The sequence below is a fragment of the Urtica dioica genome, chromosome 11 (genome assembly GCF_054948205.1).
Source record: "Urtica dioica subsp. dioica isolate 48M chromosome 11, U.dioica_male_clone48M_v1_H2, whole genome shotgun sequence".
Taxonomy (NCBI): domain Eukaryota; kingdom Viridiplantae; phylum Streptophyta; class Magnoliopsida; order Rosales; family Urticaceae; genus Urtica; species Urtica dioica.
The window spans coordinates 22,487,952-22,503,609 of record NC_142766.1 but is presented as its reverse complement, the minus strand read 5'-3'; the positions used below and the strand labels follow the sequence as shown (position 1 = coordinate 22,503,609).

Below are 15,658 nucleotides of genomic sequence, written 5' to 3'. Positions count from 1 at the left end.
AATTTTTATGTGTAAATACATGGACGTAACTATTTACTTAAGATTATTTACGATATGTTGGTTATATATGGATGTGAAACGGCAAATATAAATATATACCTAATATACTCTTAAAATTAAGGGCACTATAGCAAAATAGCCAATTTGAAATTATAGATTTTGTTTTTAGCCCATGTTTCATAACTTTTAGGGAAATAGTCAACGTGCTTAGGTGTCAATAATTAATAGACTAATTTGCCCTTGTACTTAATCAAATGGAAATAATGAATATAATTATATTAAATAATAGGCAATAACAATATAAAATAACAAACAATTTCAAAATTATTATACGTAGCCTTTAACCTCTAACAAATCTCAACAAAATATTTTATCAAAGATATCATTAATCACGCGGCGCGCTAATCTAGAACGGCTCACCAAGACTGATGTTACTGTTGGGAACCTGTCAACACAGATAATAAACGTAAATTACTGGAAATTATCTCATTCTCCACATTTAAGTAATTTGAATGGAAATAATTAATGGATATAACTGTAAATAAATCATATGTACCTCGTCGGTGAATTTCTTGATCCCGCCGCGGATGATCGCGTCCACGTCAATCCCCGAGATCTCTTCGGCGCGCTTCGTCAGCAAATCGCAGAGCTCGAGCCAGAGCCGGTGCCTCGTCTTCCCTTTCACGAACGAGAACCCGTCGTCGTTGAGGACTCCGGCGAGCCGCTCCGCCGCCTCCTGGAACAGCCCCGCCGAGAGCAGAAACTCGATGAAATCCTCGACGTGGGTCGGGTCGAAATGAGGTATCGCCGAAGACTCGCAGAGACGTGTCGGAAGACACTCCGGGGAGGGAGACCAGGGCGAGATAGGGTCCCCAGATTCGGTCGTGCTGGGTCACGGGGAGGGCTCGGTGGACTCGGTCGAAGGTTCGACGGGAGAGGAGAACGTGGAAGAGGAAAGAAAGATAACGTGGTAAAAAAAAACCAGATCTATTTTGTGGAGAGAGAGAGAGAGAAAAGAACGTGGAAGAGAGAGAGAACGTGGATTCAAATATTTGGTAACTACCTTCTATAAAATAAGAATTTAATTGCAAAAAAAAAAAAAAAAAACGTGATTTTAAAAAACTATTTTCACTATTGAAAGAAAAAAAAGTAAAAAATATTTTATCACTTAATACGTTTGGCTATTTCCCTACGTAGGCTTGATCCTAAACCTAATGTTATAGGTGGCATAGTTACTTAGAAAACTCTAAAATTAATTGCGCTTGAATAGTAGTGTGTTTAAATTTTCTTGAGATAATAGTATTTTTTTAAAGGTTGTAAATACATTATTTTCTTGATATTATTTTCTTTATATGTATAGATTTTTTGAAATATCCAAAGGAAGAAGATGAAGAAGAGGAAAGCGAAAAAGAAAAAGACAATAGGGATGTAGTGGCAGGGTGACTGTGGGCGATGAAACGGCCAGTCACAAGTGGAAGTATGAAACGCAGCCACGTTGAAATGCGTGACCAAAAATCTAAACCAACCATTTGCCAATTGCATGTCTCATGCAAAAACGTGCCAAACCAAAAAAAAAAAAAAAAAAAATCTATATCTATATATTTAAAAATTAAAAACAAGAAAAAAACCCGGTCTCGGCGATAATCTCTGCATACCCTGCAACTGTCACTCCTCTCTTCCCAACGCGTGTCACTGAGCATGATGAGCCCTATCTCACTCCTCTCTCTCCTCATCTCTTCCAAACAAAAACCCTTTTTCTGGGTTTTCATTGTTCTTCGACCGATTAACCCAATCCCCAAGTCTTCCACGCTCCAACTACACCAGGTAATATATAAAAATAACAAACGATCATTTCAACGTTTTTCACTTTCTCATCACACGTATTGTATCTATTAATTAAATAGGATGGAGGAACCGAGAATAATCGGAGATTGGCCGCCGGAGATCGAAGACCGCAGATCGGCTGATGACGTGGAGAGAGAGGAAGAGAAAGCGAGCAGTTGGGTTATGAGACTGGGAAAGAGGATTCTCTTCGCCGGCTTTGTCGTTTCCTCTGCACCGATCGCTATTCCGTCTCTGCTTGTCGTATCTGCGATAGGGATCGTCGTTTCGATCCCGTCTGGAGTGTTCTTGGCCAGCTACGCCTTCTCCGAGAAGCTCATGAGCAAGCTTCTTCCGATTCCTTATCACGAAGAAGAAGAAGAAGAAGGAGAAGAGGAAACGGAAGAGGAAGAGTACAGAGGCGTGAAGAGAAAGTCCCAAATCTCCGGCTACGAAGAAGACGAAGAGCAAGAAAAAGAAGAAGAAGAAGTGTTGGTGGTTGTGGAAGTGAACGAAGAGAAAGGAAAGCCAGAAGTGGTTGAAGTGGTGGTGATATCTAGTACCAGTACCGAGGAAAATAATGATAAAGAAGATGAGACTATTGGCTCGTCGGAGGAGATCAGAGACGAAGGAGAGGAAAGTGTTGAGGCTGACAAGGCTCAACAAACCACTATTCCTCCTCAAGGTATAATACTTCGTTAGAAACTGGATTGTTGTTGATAATGGTTTTGTTGAATGCATGAATTTATTTCCTTTTGCAGAAGATACCAGCGAAATTTCGGCTCCAGAAGTGAATCAAAGCCCTGTGAGTACCGATACAACAGTAACAGCACCGAAAAGTACCGAGGAGTCTAAAGATCAGCCCGCCCAAACTAGCGAGGTCAGGGTTTTAATTGTTTGTTGCACAGTCTTGATAGTGTGAAAGTAGGATAATATTGGACTGTTTATTGAGTGAGCATGTATATATATATATATCGATGACTAGAATTTCGTCTCCTAATTAACATATGTTTAGGCGAAGAAGAAGAAGAATGTTAAAAAGAAGCCAACGCAACAGCAACAATCCTCCTCGCGATCCTCGGCTCAGCACAAGGTTTCTAAATAGACGACGGGACTTAAATTGATCACTGTTTTGTGTTTTCTGGTTAAATAATCTTCTTTGTTGTGTAGACATTGATACCTTTTTGTTTTTTTATTTTATTTTGGGGAAGTACTTTGCTGTGTCGTGTGTTTGTTGGAGATATATATATATATATTCAGACTTCAGAGCTATGAAGCTTGTTATTTTACGGATTAATATATGAAATGAAGTGAAGTGAAGTACTGTGTGATCAAAATGTCATTGCGTTTACTCAAATTTTCAGTTGATTGATTGACCCCCGAAAGTGCTACGTGATGAACATTAATTCAGTCGATAATAATACACTTAAAAATCATCAGAGTTGGCTCGATGTCAACATACTCGTAATAATAATAAGCAAAGTGATGAGTTTATTAAATCCTGAGAAACAAACTCTCATCCATGGCTTGCTCTATTCAAAACGATGCACTTGTCCCTCGTGAAATAGAAACTATATAAGTGACGTGTTTGTTAGTCTGAGCCGCTTGGATTTGAGATTGATTGATAATTTTGGAGGTTTTTTTTTTTTTTTTTGTGTGGCAGGTTGAGTATGACGACAAGAAGATATGGGAGCAGATCGAAGCAGTGAGGAAGATAGTGGGATATAGCTCAACTGCACAAACGACAAGCGTTGAGGAACTCAAGGCTCTATACATCTTCACCGGCGTTGAGCCACCACCGTCGTCGTTCAAAGACCCCTCTGATCTTGCCCAAGTCCACAACAACCTTCAGTTTCTCAAGTCCATCATCGGAGTCAATTAGAGCTACTATAGGATTACCTTTTGTTTAGTGTTTCTGTAGAGGATTTTTTTTGTCGTTTGTTTGTTTGTTTTTTGTTTGGCAAAGAACACAATCATAGTTTGGAACTTTGGACACAAATCCCTTCTTTTGATGTCTATAAAATAAAATTTATGAAAATGACGCCCGTAAAATCATGTATTATATTTATATGGGGCAATCATATCCATTTATCTTGTTACTTCAAATTGCTGGATATTTAGACTAAAGTAACAATGGTTTAAGTGTACACAAATTAAACCAGTGGTAAATAATTTTTTGGGGACAATATATATATATATATATATATATATATATATATATATATATATATATATATATATATATATATTGGCCATTTTTGTAAATTAGAGGTGTTTTAAGGACCGAATTTCATTAATATAATGTGATAAATGCAATAATGAACATGATAATCATGTACATGTAGCTGTTCATTCCCACCCTAAATTAAGCGATATTTTTTTATTTTATTTTATTTTTTAGTTTCTTTTCTTTCCGTGATTAATTTTTTTAACATTTTTTGTGAAGGAGTATATCTATATTTGTTCAGTATGTCTAAATTTTAGTACTTAAATATCTTAAAAAAGGTACTAAAGAATGAAGAATATATTCAGGATAAATAAATTAGAACACCAAGAAAACCTCCTTGCACCATTTGAACGTTTGTAAATTTTTAATGCAAGTGATTCAACTATCTATTTATAGACGATTAAGACTATACACCCTAAATTCAGACCGTATAAATATTACAAATACAAACCTAAATTTGATAGAGAAAAACAGGTATTAAATGTTGCATTTTCAACTTAGTTATTGCCATATTTAAACAGTCGTGACTTTAAAAATCGTATTGATTAATCTTTATGGAAAAATTTATGGTCAAGCAACATCAACAAAAGAAAAATGGAATTAGCATTACACATATAATTTAATCCTGAATATCTGTCCTATGTCAAATTTTTATATATGTGGTGGTTGTTAGTAGCCATGAGCACGAACAAATTTATGACTAAAAAAAGAGAGGAATTGTCCCCAAAAAAAAATGGCATTATTGTCTTTATATATATAGGAGCTTCTACACTTTTTTATTATATATTTTATGTTTCTCACATTAATAATACCCTATATTTTACATAATAAAAGAGCATTAGTACTGTTACAACAAACTTAAAAGAAACATAGAAGTCTTCTATGTATTCATACATATATATATATATATATATATATATATATATATATATAATATAGAAAAAATATCAACAAATATCTCATGTGTTTAATCGAAATGTGTGATTTTATCTTTTCGGTTTACATAAATATCATACATTTCCTTTCAGTTTACTATAAATGACACGTACCTCTCCTAAAAATATGTTATATCGCGAATACCACATGTTTTTTTTTTTACAAGAAAACATTTTGAACTCTCCAAAATAGCTTTAATAAAATAACTCTTTAGTTTCTATTTTATACATATAAATATTTAAATAAAAATCTCATTTTATAAAAAGTTTAGGATTTTTTTTTATAAAAAGAGGTGGTTTTGATTTTTTTTATTAATAAAATAGTAAATTAATATTTATTTTATTAATGGCATTTTGATGAGTTCAAAATACATACATATATATATATATATATATATATTTGTACATAATAAACAAAAATGGTGTTATTTGTGATATGATATATTTTTAGGGGAGGTATGTGTCATTTATATAAAACGGAAATGAGATGTTTGATATTTATGGAAACTGATGGAATAAATCGTACATTTCGATTAAATACAATTGATACCGTTGATATTTTTCATATATATATATATATATATATATATATGTATAATTATTTGAAAACTATGATATTTGCTTGAAATGCGACATGACATATGGGCCCAAGTATGATATGGACAATCCACGGTGATCTATTATTGCACTTGAATAGACTTTCTTCTCTCTCTCTCTGGAAGCGTCTCTCTCTCAAAAACAGAGAAAAGAAAACCCTAGCTTCGTCAGCCGCCGCCGCCTCCTGAGCTCCGGCCTGGGAGGTAGGACGGTTGCTCGCGAGGTGAGCAACGGCCTCGGTAGCATCTCTTCACGGACGTGCGCGGCTCTAGGTGGCATTTCTTCCTCCGTCCTTGCCTCGGCTCAGCTCATCGTCACTTTGACGCGCCGGCGGTTCCTGGTGCTCGGGCGTGGTGAAGACCAGGGAGTCGTTGGGGCTGGAGAAGCAGGGACCGTGCTCGGGAGGCTTCGGTGACCGTGCTCAGGAGGCTTCGGCGGTTCCTGGTGCTCGGCCGTGGTGAAGACCTGGGAGTCGCTGGGGCTGGAGAAGCAGGGACCGTGCTCAGGAGGCTTCGGCGGTTCCTGGTGCTCGGCCGTGGTGAAGACCTGGGAGTCGCTGGGGCTGGAGAAGCAGGGACCGTGCTCAGGTCTCGGATCTGAGAACGGTTTGGCGGCTTCGGTGGGTCTATGGTACGGAAGCTTCGGTGGGTCTGTGGTACGCTGGGGGCTTCCTCTGTTTTTCTCTCCGACTGGAGTGATACGGAAGAGTATGCGGTGAGATTCCGAGCTATGGATGGGAGGGACGTGGCTGAAGAGTTTTTCGGGTGCAGAAGTAGTCGGATCTGCCGGTTTGGTTGTGTTGTGTTTTTTGTTTTGTGTTTTTATTTAGTTATGCTTTATGTTTTTATGCTAGTTAGCCCATGTTGCGTTTTGTTTGACTTGGTTTATCTTGGACACGGATTAGCCGTTGTCCACTATCCCGTTGTGGATTCCTTGTTAGGTTTTGATCTATACAGGTTGAAGATGCATCTTCTTCGTGGTCATCAAACCGAGGTTGAGTGGATCTTTCCATCAACCAATTTTGGTTTTGTTGAAAGAGCCCTATGTGTGCTCAATTATTGTGCTCGTCGTTCTTCTACTTGTCGGAAGCATGCACAAAACGTGCGATTACCGGAACTTAGTGTTAGTTTCACTTCGACTTAGGTTTGAGGTGTTTCATGTACTAAGGTGTTTTTCTCCTGTATTGATGAGTTTTTACCCAATTTTAATGGAAAATCCGTGACTTTCAAAAAAAAAAAAAAAAATCCACGGTGATCTATTAAGACACGTGAAAAGAAGAGTTTACACATCTTACCCATCACATGTTTATTTTAAGGTTGACTCGACTCTTCTCAATCTCTCCAACATCTCTGATATCTTTCGCTCTCCCATATCACATCCTTCTCGGCTTTTTTTTCTCGCGAGTTCTCATTTTTATTTAATATTTTGGCTGTGATTCTTAATTCAAGTATAAAAAGTTATTTTTTAAATGGGCGTACAAAGTTTGAGTTAATGTTACTCTTCCCATCGTTTATTTTTCCGCATATTATTTGAATATGTTGTTTTATTTTTGTATAAATTCAGAATCTAGTGCCTTTGGGTTTCATATATATACATATTCGATTGGTGGAAATTATACGTAACATATTATTTGCTGTGAAAATAAAATTCCTTTAGAGGGATACATTATTGTTTACCTTGAATCTTATTATAAAATAGAGTAAGATGAATTTATCACATCCTTTTCTCTATTTGATCCCTCTACTCGAAAACGACAAGGTTGAGAATTCGACATCTCGTCAGGGGTCTAGTACAAAGATACAGGATAGAAAAATAGCATTATTTATCTCTATATTTTTTTTTGCTCGAAATTATTTATCTCTATTTTATTTTAAGAATGGAAGGTGATACATACGGTGGACACGTGGAACAAGGGGATTCGATCAATTTTTTTTAATAAATCAAAAGATTAATAAAATTAGAGAAAAAATGTCGTTTGAGAAAAAAGAAAAAAAAGAAAAAAAAAAGCGAAAATGTGTCGTGCTGTATCGTGATTGTCTCTGTCCCTTTTTCCTTCTTTGTAAGCCATTAACAAAGACGCAGAGACCAAAAATTACGCTGCTCTCCAATCTCGGTACAAACTGTTGACCATTTCTATATAAAATTCGCAATTAACAGCGATTATTTTAATACCCAAATATAGATGTATAGAGATATAGAATAGAATAGAATAGATACATATATATGAATGAGAAACCCGCCATCGTTGCTCTCTCTGACAGTTGACTCGGCTCTTCTCAATCTCTCCAACATCTCCGATCTATCTCCTCTCCCAGATCACATCCTTCTCGACCTTTTTCTCGTGAGTTCTCTTTTTTTCCATTTCAGCCGAGATTCGATATCCAAGTATACAAAATTTGAATGTTCTTGTTCGCATACTGTTTGAATTTGTTGTTCTATTTTTGTAGAAATTTGGAATCTCGTTTCATATACGGATTTAATTTGTTAGTCTAATTTCTATGTAGAAAGTGATTTCCGCTTTTTTCGAGTGATTTGACCGAAAACAATTAAACGAGATCAATTTCGGAATTACAAAATGATTGGTGTTTCTGGCGATCTCTTTACCTTAGATCAATGGAGTAAGGAATTGTGATTAATCTTTCCAGTTTCTAATAATGTACCGTGCAAATCTAGCAACTAACCGGTTTTTTTAGCTTCCAAATTTCTTCTATGATTGTACAAATTACGAGTTTAACTCGGTTCATCATAACATTTGTTTTAGGAACACGAACTCTTGAAATCCGATGTCCTGATTTTAGTTTTAGGAAAACACACCTGTATCATAATCCCGATTTGTAACCATTTATTGATTATTTCAGCTCATATATGCTGTGTTCGAGTCCCATTTTCCCTTTACTTTATCTGTTTATTTATGTTATAAATCTTAACAGAAGACATTAAAAGCTGGAAAGTTGAACGAGAAAGTTCTCAAGCTGTTCATTGCATCAGGCAAAGAAGAAGTCCTTACTCTGATCCGAGCGCTTAATATCCGACAATCTCTCGCTCCTGTACTTCCTACTAGTAAGCAAATTGTTTAACAATGAAAAAAATACGCTAACAACTAAATTCTTGATTTCGTAGGATTCTCTTCTGACCTTAAAAATCCATATCAGGGTGCTCTGAAAGGTTCTAAAAATTTGGCATTGCTCTTCGTTTCGTTGCTTTACCTGAGATTTGTTCGAAGATGTCTGGTTCTTCAACCACGATGGTGAAAGCCGACGAGATCGACATCGTGATCGGCGCGATCCAATCCGACCTGACCTCGTTCATGAACGAATGGAGAGAAGTCTTCTCTCGGTTCCACGTCATCATAGTCAAAGACCCGGACATGAAATCCGATCTCAAGATACCCGAGGGCTTCGACGCCGACGTCTTCACAAAAACCGACATAGACCGAGCGGTCGGCTCGTCGTCCTCGACCCTCTTCTCCGGCTACTCTTGCCGCTACTTCGGGTACCTCATGTCCCGCCGGAGATACATCGTCTCCATCGACGACGACTGCTTCCCCGCCAAAGACGAAAACGACCTCCCGATCGACGCCGTGGCTCAGCATATCGCCAACCTGGCGAGCCCCGCGACCCCGTTTTTCTTCAACACGCTGTACGACCCGTACCGAGACGGGGCTGATTTCGTCCGCGGATACCCGTTCAGCCTCAGAACGGGTGTCCCGTGCGGGCTCTCGTGCGGGCTATGGCTCAACTTAGCGGACTTGGACGCCCCGACTCAGGCTTTGAAACCGGAGCTGAGAAACTCGCGGTACGTCGATGCTGTTCTGACCGTCCCGACGGGTGCGATGATGCCGGTGAGCGGGATCAACGTGGCGTTCGACCGGGAGATGGTGGGTCCGGCGATGTTTCCGGCGCTGAGGTTGGCCGGAGAAGGGAAGCTGAGGTGGGAGACGATGGAGGATATATGGGCCGGGCTCTGCGTGAAGACGGTTTGTGATCATCTCGGGCTCGGAGTCAAGACCGGGCTTCCTTACGTGTCGAGGAGCGAGAGAGGAAGCGCGGTGGAGAGCCTCAGGAAGGAGTGGGAAGGAGTGAAGCTGATGGAAGAGGCGGTCCCGTTCTTTCAGACGACGAGGCTGAGCAAGACTGTGGTCACACCAGAGGATTGCGTGGTCGAGATCGCCGGAGAAGTCAAGGAGCGGCTCGGGAAGGTGGACCCCGTTTTCGCTCGAGCCGCCGAGGCCATGCTCGATTGGGTCCGGCTCTGGAGATCGGTCGGGTCGTCTTCTTCTTCCTGAGCTTTTCGGTGCTGTTTGTTTCTGTTACAGAGTTTTTTTTTTTTTTTTTTTTTTTGAATTTTTACTCTATTGATGTCTGTACTGTTAACTAACGACGATGACATTGACTGTGATGATTTGTTGGGGCCAGAAAGAAAGTGATCCTGTAGTGACTGTTGTTATGAAGGTTTTATTAAATTGTTTTTTCAAGGATTTATTTGGCCTCAAGCCTTCTTCCTTCACTATTACTGCCTAGAATGCTTGCTTAATTATTATTTCCGGTGGACTGAAGTTTTTTTTTTTTTTTTTTTTTTTTTTTTTTAATTCCCTGGCTAAGAGCAGAGCCAAACTAATGGAATTATCTGCGACTCAAGACAATATTGGGTCTTGCGCGGGACATTTTACTAGCCGAGGCTATGATATGAATGAAGTTTTTTTTTTTTTTTTTTTTTCAAAGAAATCATTTCTGGTGCAAATTTTTTTATGCTATGATCAGTTATACTGCCGAATACAGGACTCTTTTTAAAACAGCAGTTGGATATTCCAGGTTCTGCTGCTAGATAACTGATTTAAAACTGAAGAAATAGGAACATTCTTCAACCAATAAAAAAAAAAGAAAAAAGAAAGATCTTGAAGAGCTTCTGTATAATATGATTTATTTTTAATTTATTTTATTTTATTTTATCAATTCTGTATGATATGTCAGTCCTATAATAATTGCTTCCATACATGGCTAAAAATAGACTAGAAAATTTGAATGAATACCCATTCACCAACATTGTTACCAAAAGATAAAAATTACGAGCCAAAACCATAAAATGATAAAAAAAAGAAAGAAAAAAAAGTCAGAAAAAAACATCAGAATTTCCCTGAAAACAGGTAAAATATGATAACCTTTGTGCTGAAATATCGGGTCCTATTTTGACCCTAATTTTTTTTTTTTTCGCAGCCAGTCATGTTCTAAGAATGCTCTCATCATGACACACAAAGAGTGGAATAAGCTTTCCTTGTCCCTTTATATACCGAACATCTTAAGACAAATCCATTGCTAAGGAAATTGAAGTAAAAAAGTGAGTTAAAGAGAGAAAAAAAACAGACAATAATGTCAAGCTCTATCTCCACACTTCTCAAATCTGCTCAAATTGGAGCAGCAAGGAGCGCAAGAAGCACACTCAATCCCGTTCCTATCTTCTCTGCTTCAGAAAAACATTTTCATGTATGTTTAATTCAATTTCAACATTAATTTTATCTCATCAGATTACATACTGGTAATATCTTAATCATTTTTATTTCCATATCGTAGGGAAGTTCACAGCAACAAGCTCCGGTGTGCGAATCAATGCATCAGGCAAGAAAACTAAGAGAAACTATCAATATGGATAATTTGTCACTTAAATATAAAAATATTTTAGCACAAATAGCTCAGTAGCTGATTCTATGAGTAATGGATTTTGTAGCATTAACTTCTAAATAACTTGAAAAATCTTTACAAACTTAATAAATAAAATTATTATAATTTTGAAAAAGAGTATCATTAAAACGAAATCTAATAAGTCTTAACAAACCAAATTTAACTTTTCTTTTGAGGGGTGAGATTCAATTTAACTAGTTTCTCTTACAAAAGTTACAAGTTATTATACCTGGTAAATATGTTTTAAGTTTCATATGTGATAAATTTTATCCTACAGTTTTAATATTGTTTTTAAAAGGGTCCATTAAAGAAATAACCAACTTAAATATTTGACATTGCAAAATAGCCAACGTTTGTTAAATCTTAGGTAAATAGCCACTTTCATATACCAAACGTTGACTATTTACCAAATGTTGGTTACTTAGCATTGTCAAACGTTTAAATTGACTATTTTCCTAATTTTCTGTTTTTAAAATGCTACAAATTCAATAGCTCGAAGACTATTTAAAAAAAAAAAGTTTACGGAGCAACATGTAACTCACAAATAATTTAGGGACTAAAAAGAAAAAAAAAACAAAGGGAATATATTGATTGAAAATGTGTTGAACTAATTATAAGTAATTCTGAGCACAGGCGAAAGAGAAGGCAAAGGATGTGGCCGGAGAAGTTTCGGAAAAGGGCAAAGATGCGGCCAATAAAGCGAAACAGACGGCCGAGGAAGTGTTGGCTTCGACTAATAGAGCGGCTCAAAAGGCAAAAGAAACGGTTCTCAACAGAACTGAGAAGTCCGAGGAATATGTCAAAGAACATGCTGACCAAGTTAAGGAGAGCATGAACACCAAGAAGTGATTTTATCCTCCAAATTTTTTTATTTCAAATAATTAATGTCCCAATAATGTCTCAATTATTAAACTTTGTAATCTCCAATAATTTCACAAACTTTCTCAGGTGTTCTGTAATTCTTACATATCTCATGTTGTGGAAAGACATACATAGTTTCTTTAATATTTTCCAACTCATCTGTTTTTTTTTTTTTTTTTACTCTCTAGACCTATGCCTTTTTGTCCTTATTTTCCAGCTTAAAGCATATTTACAAACTTGAATAACTTTATAATCCTAAACATTATCACCGAATTAATGAAATCTCACTCCAACAATATATGATCGGGATATCTATCGGGTAAAGTTATTGAGCTCCATGTATGTATGTAGCGGAAAATTGAACTATATAACCTGCAAATTATAGCCCACGCTAAAATTATATTTTTCACCTTTGCCCGACGTAATAAAATTTGTCACGGAAACTATCTGTCCCGCAAACTTCTCATTCTTGTTGTGATATAAATCGATAAAATTAGACATTTTTTTTAAAAAGAAACGGGATAAAATAAGACAAATTAAAAATGAATATAAACAGTAAAGAAAATTGCAAATATGTTTTTTCTACACTTAAATAGTTTAATCTAGAACCAAATGAATACAAATTCACATGGTCTCTGCGTAGTGTCATGAGAATTCATGTTAATAACGAAAACCAAAGAGACATGAATATTGTGTCTCTAGATTTAGTTTTGTGTTAATAAATCTCCTAATTAATGATACTCTGAAAATGTAAGATTATTCTAGAATTTTTTACACCCTAAAACTCTGTACACATCAAGAATATTCTAAATAACTTGACCACTTAAAACAAAACAAAAACCCAAACACTAGTATGACAAAGCCCAAATTACAAACTATAAGTACTAATCCCAAATCAAGTTTATATTAACATCCCCTTTAAACTTGATTTCCAACTCCAAGTATATTTTCAATTACTCTTTTTTTTCTCTCGAGTATTGGCCGTAGTCATTCAACTAAAAAGAAATGATGAAAATGTTGGTGAAGTAAAGGTCATGATGGGGATTATAATTCGTATTAAATCTAAGTTTTGACTTCATTGTTACTATAGGAAGATATTCTAAACTCCAACAAATACAAATTAAATTAAATTAAATCTCACCATAGGAAGATATTCTAAACTCCATCCATACATAAACCAAATCCACATAGATTTGGCCGACATAACGCTATTTAATAAATTGGATTACAAATGAATTAAAAACGAGATTTCTTTAAAAAGTCGCATTAAAATGCCTCCTTATCTATCCATAATTGTAGATTTAAAAAACTTAACAGAGACTTAACACGTTAGAAAATGGACGGATACCTAGACCATTAGTACATAGAACACAACCGAAAACTAATAACGGATACTTAACATGCTAATAAAATTGACGGAAACATAGCGTTATGTTATAACGTGATAGAACATTGCAATTGACGGAGAACTAACTGAACATGCCTTCACTATAAAAGGAAGATCTAAAACGATTGGAGACATCGAAAAAAAAACTTCTCATTTGGCTAGCGTCGCTAAGCAAAAAAATTTCTTTTATTATTAGAGAGAAACATTGGTTCATCCGCAATGCTTATGTGAAGGTAAATTTGTTAGTAGATTTATTAATGACATTTCTAACTCGCTATGAATTCTAATTCTTATATGTTAGTTGCTTGATCAAATTTTATTATAATTTTATAATCTTTGAATTTGATATCAATCAAAAGGAATTATTCTTTTTTTCTCAGTACATAGTTATTAAAATTTTGATTTGTGAAATTGAAATAAATTGTTAAATTAAAAAGATATGTCAAAAGGGTATAGAGGATATTGTATTGGCATCATACATACATATAGTTATGTCATTTTTCTTTAGTACGAATGAAGTGTCTTTGATGATGTTGATACATTTTTTAATTTATTACTAGATGATTGATTTCTCTTTATTATTTTACGAAATCTGTTTATGGTTGGCTATTTAGGAATTGCTATGTTCGCGATGGGTACGGCATTTCAATTTGTCAGGAAGACAGGAAAAATTATTCCAGCAGCACACACATTCACGATAAGCCGTAAAAATTGGAAAATATTTATTTTTCCTAAAGCTAGAAGAAGAAAAAAGGCACTAGTACGGGGAATTTTATGTATTGGGTAAGGAGATTATCTAGAGTAATTATTTTTAGCATCTTTTATTAGTTATTCAGGTGTTTTTTGCAAGACTCTATAACCAGGTCATCACACACACTCATGCAAAGCTTAGTTGGTTTGATTTTTGCCATTTTTTTTTGCAGGAATGGAAAAAAATTCAACCAGAGTTCAACTCTCTTGCTCTTTGACATTGGTTCAAAGTAAAGTCTTGAACAATATGTATTTTTTTATTGGACCAGAAATAGATTTAATCTTTTTTAGCAGATTTTTCATTAAGATTAAATGAACTCAGATTTCCTTTTTGATTCCGTGTTATTATTGTACAGAATCCAGAACAAATCATACTTATATCTAAAACTTCTTGATATGGTTTATCATTTACTACAGAATCCGGTTAGATTCTTCATCCATAATTAATTACAAGCCTGATATACTTTAGGATTTAATCTACTTTACTTTTTCGTCATCATCTGTATAAATAGATGTGTCAATTTAGTAATGTAACCAAGTTAATATTCAGGTGTTAAACACAAAAGTTAGATTACAAATCCTGGTTTACCAAACTTTTTCTTCTTTTGTCAAGACATTTTTTTTCAGGTAATACCTACATCTATTCTACTCAAGTTATTTTCCTTTTTTGTGATCATTCAAGTTTGTCTTAGCTACTTAGGCTATAGTGCTCATTTATCAATTCTACATACACTCCGTATTTATCAACTCAACATTGATAATTACTGAAAATAATTGATAATCTTTTATTTTATTTTTTCGCATATATTTTCTAGAACTACCAGAACAATGTCAAAGTTGCCAATGGAGATCCATGATTTGCCGGAGGAGATGTTTGAGGTATACATAGACAAAATTTAAATGACCAACAAATAACTCAAATATAAGGTTCTATATATGTATACAATACACATGAGATTATTCTTTTTAATTTTGTTTCTTTATCTCTATTTGCAGGAGAGAGCACCACAAGGAGATGCCTCTCATGCTGGACCGTCTTCACTAGAAGAGTATGAATTTTCATTCAATCAATATCATGCAATTTGATTTAAATTTATTTTACTAGATACAAAAAAATTAGCCACTTTTTTAGTGGGCGAACTTCATTTAATTAGGCATTCATAAAATTTTAAGCATGCATAACGAGTACCACCGCTTTCTCATGTTGAAACCCGGTTTTAAAATTAATAATTAGCTATAATCTAATTAATTTATTAATTATATTCTTGTGTGTCGTAAATTAGACGGCGTTTAGTAGGCTCTCAAACAGAGGCTCCTCCTCGTGCGATCGCTCCATATTCTCGGGAGGCAGGATTTGATTTGTTCTCCATTCCGGAGCCGCAACTCTTCCGTCCGATTTCAGTGA

At 35.7% G+C, this 15,658-nt stretch overlaps 4 protein-coding genes across 7 annotated transcripts; all 4 read left to right on the top strand.

Moving 5' to 3' along the window:
• The first annotated feature begins 1,678 nt into the window (after positions 1-1,678).
• LOC149382494 (uncharacterized) lies at positions 1,679-3,830 on the top strand. 4 transcript variants are annotated; one of them, XM_089600936.1, is made up of 5 exons: positions 1,680-1,824; positions 1,905-2,506; positions 2,586-2,701; positions 2,837-2,914; positions 3,485-3,830. In XM_089600936.1, the coding sequence occupies exons 2-5, from the start codon at positions 1,906-1,908 to the stop codon at positions 3,701-3,703; spliced, it is 1,014 nt and encodes a 337-aa protein (XP_089457062.1). In that variant the 5' UTR covers positions 1,680-1,824; position 1,905; the 3' UTR covers positions 3,704-3,830. The 4 variants fall into 4 exon arrangements, with proteins under 4 accessions (XP_089457064.1, XP_089457062.1, XP_089457063.1 ...); XM_089600935.1 differs by having other exon boundaries at positions 1,682-1,824; positions 2,583-2,701; positions 3,485-3,826; XM_089600938.1 differs by lacking the exon at positions 2,837-2,914 and having other exon boundaries at positions 1,679-1,824.
• A 3,769-nt stretch (positions 3,831-7,599) lies between these two features.
• Positions 7,600-8,923, top strand: LOC149382493 (UDP-arabinopyranose mutase). Its single transcript, XM_089602009.1, has 3 exons — positions 7,600-7,921; positions 8,511-8,640; positions 8,733-8,923. The coding sequence occupies exons 1-3, from the start codon at positions 7,808-7,810 to the stop codon at positions 8,750-8,752; spliced, it is 264 nt and encodes an 87-aa protein (XP_089458135.1). The 5' UTR covers positions 7,600-7,807; the 3' UTR covers positions 8,753-8,923.
• On the top strand, positions 8,804-10,057 carry RGP5 (Alpha-1,4-glucan-protein synthase family protein). Its single transcript, XM_089602008.1, has one exon. It carries the CDS (start codon positions 8,804-8,806, stop codon positions 9,863-9,865), a length of 1,062 nt encoding a protein of 353 aa, XP_089458134.1. The 3' UTR covers positions 9,866-10,057.
• An 889-nt stretch (positions 10,058-10,946) lies between these two features.
• LOC149382491 (uncharacterized) lies at positions 10,947-12,104 on the top strand. The gene is made up of 3 exons (XM_089601508.1): positions 10,947-11,060; positions 11,148-11,192; positions 11,889-12,104. The coding sequence occupies exons 1-3, from the start codon at positions 10,947-10,949 to the stop codon at positions 12,102-12,104; spliced, it is 375 nt and encodes a 124-aa protein (XP_089457634.1).
• Positions 12,105-15,658: the final 3,554 nt, after the last annotated feature.

Excerpts from the sequence above, each read along its gene's own strand:
- RGP5 (XM_089602008.1), top strand. The coding sequence starts at position 8,804 with ATGTCTGGTTCTTCAACCACGATGGTGAAAGCCGACGAGATCGACATC.
- LOC149382494 (XM_089600935.1), top strand. The coding sequence starts at position 1,906 with ATGGAGGAACCGAGAATAATCGGAGATTGGCCGCCGGAGATCGAAGAC. Across the intron at positions 2,507-2,582 it reads AACCACTATTCCTCCTCAAG|AAGATACCAGCGAAATTTCG; the intron begins GTATAATACTTC and ends TTCCTTTTGCAG. Across the intron at positions 2,702-2,836 it reads AGCCCGCCCAAACTAGCGAG|GCGAAGAAGAAGAAGAATGT; the intron begins GTCAGGGTTTTA and ends ACATATGTTTAG.
- LOC149382491 (XM_089601508.1), top strand. The coding sequence starts at position 10,947 with ATGTCAAGCTCTATCTCCACACTTCTCAAATCTGCTCAAATTGGAGCA. Across the intron at positions 11,061-11,147 it reads CTTCAGAAAAACATTTTCAT|GGAAGTTCACAGCAACAAGC; the intron begins GTATGTTTAATT and ends TCCATATCGTAG. Across the intron at positions 11,193-11,888 it reads TGTGCGAATCAATGCATCAG|GCGAAAGAGAAGGCAAAGGA; the intron begins GCAAGAAAACTA and ends TTCTGAGCACAG.
- LOC149382493 (XM_089602009.1), top strand. The coding sequence starts at position 7,808 with ATGAGAAACCCGCCATCGTTGCTCTCTCTGACAGTTGACTCGGCTCTT. Across the intron at positions 7,922-8,510 it reads TCCTTCTCGACCTTTTTCTC|AAGACATTAAAAGCTGGAAA; the intron begins GTGAGTTCTCTT and ends AAATCTTAACAG. Across the intron at positions 8,641-8,732 it reads CGCTCCTGTACTTCCTACTA|GGTGCTCTGAAAGGTTCTAA; the intron begins GTAAGCAAATTG and ends AATCCATATCAG.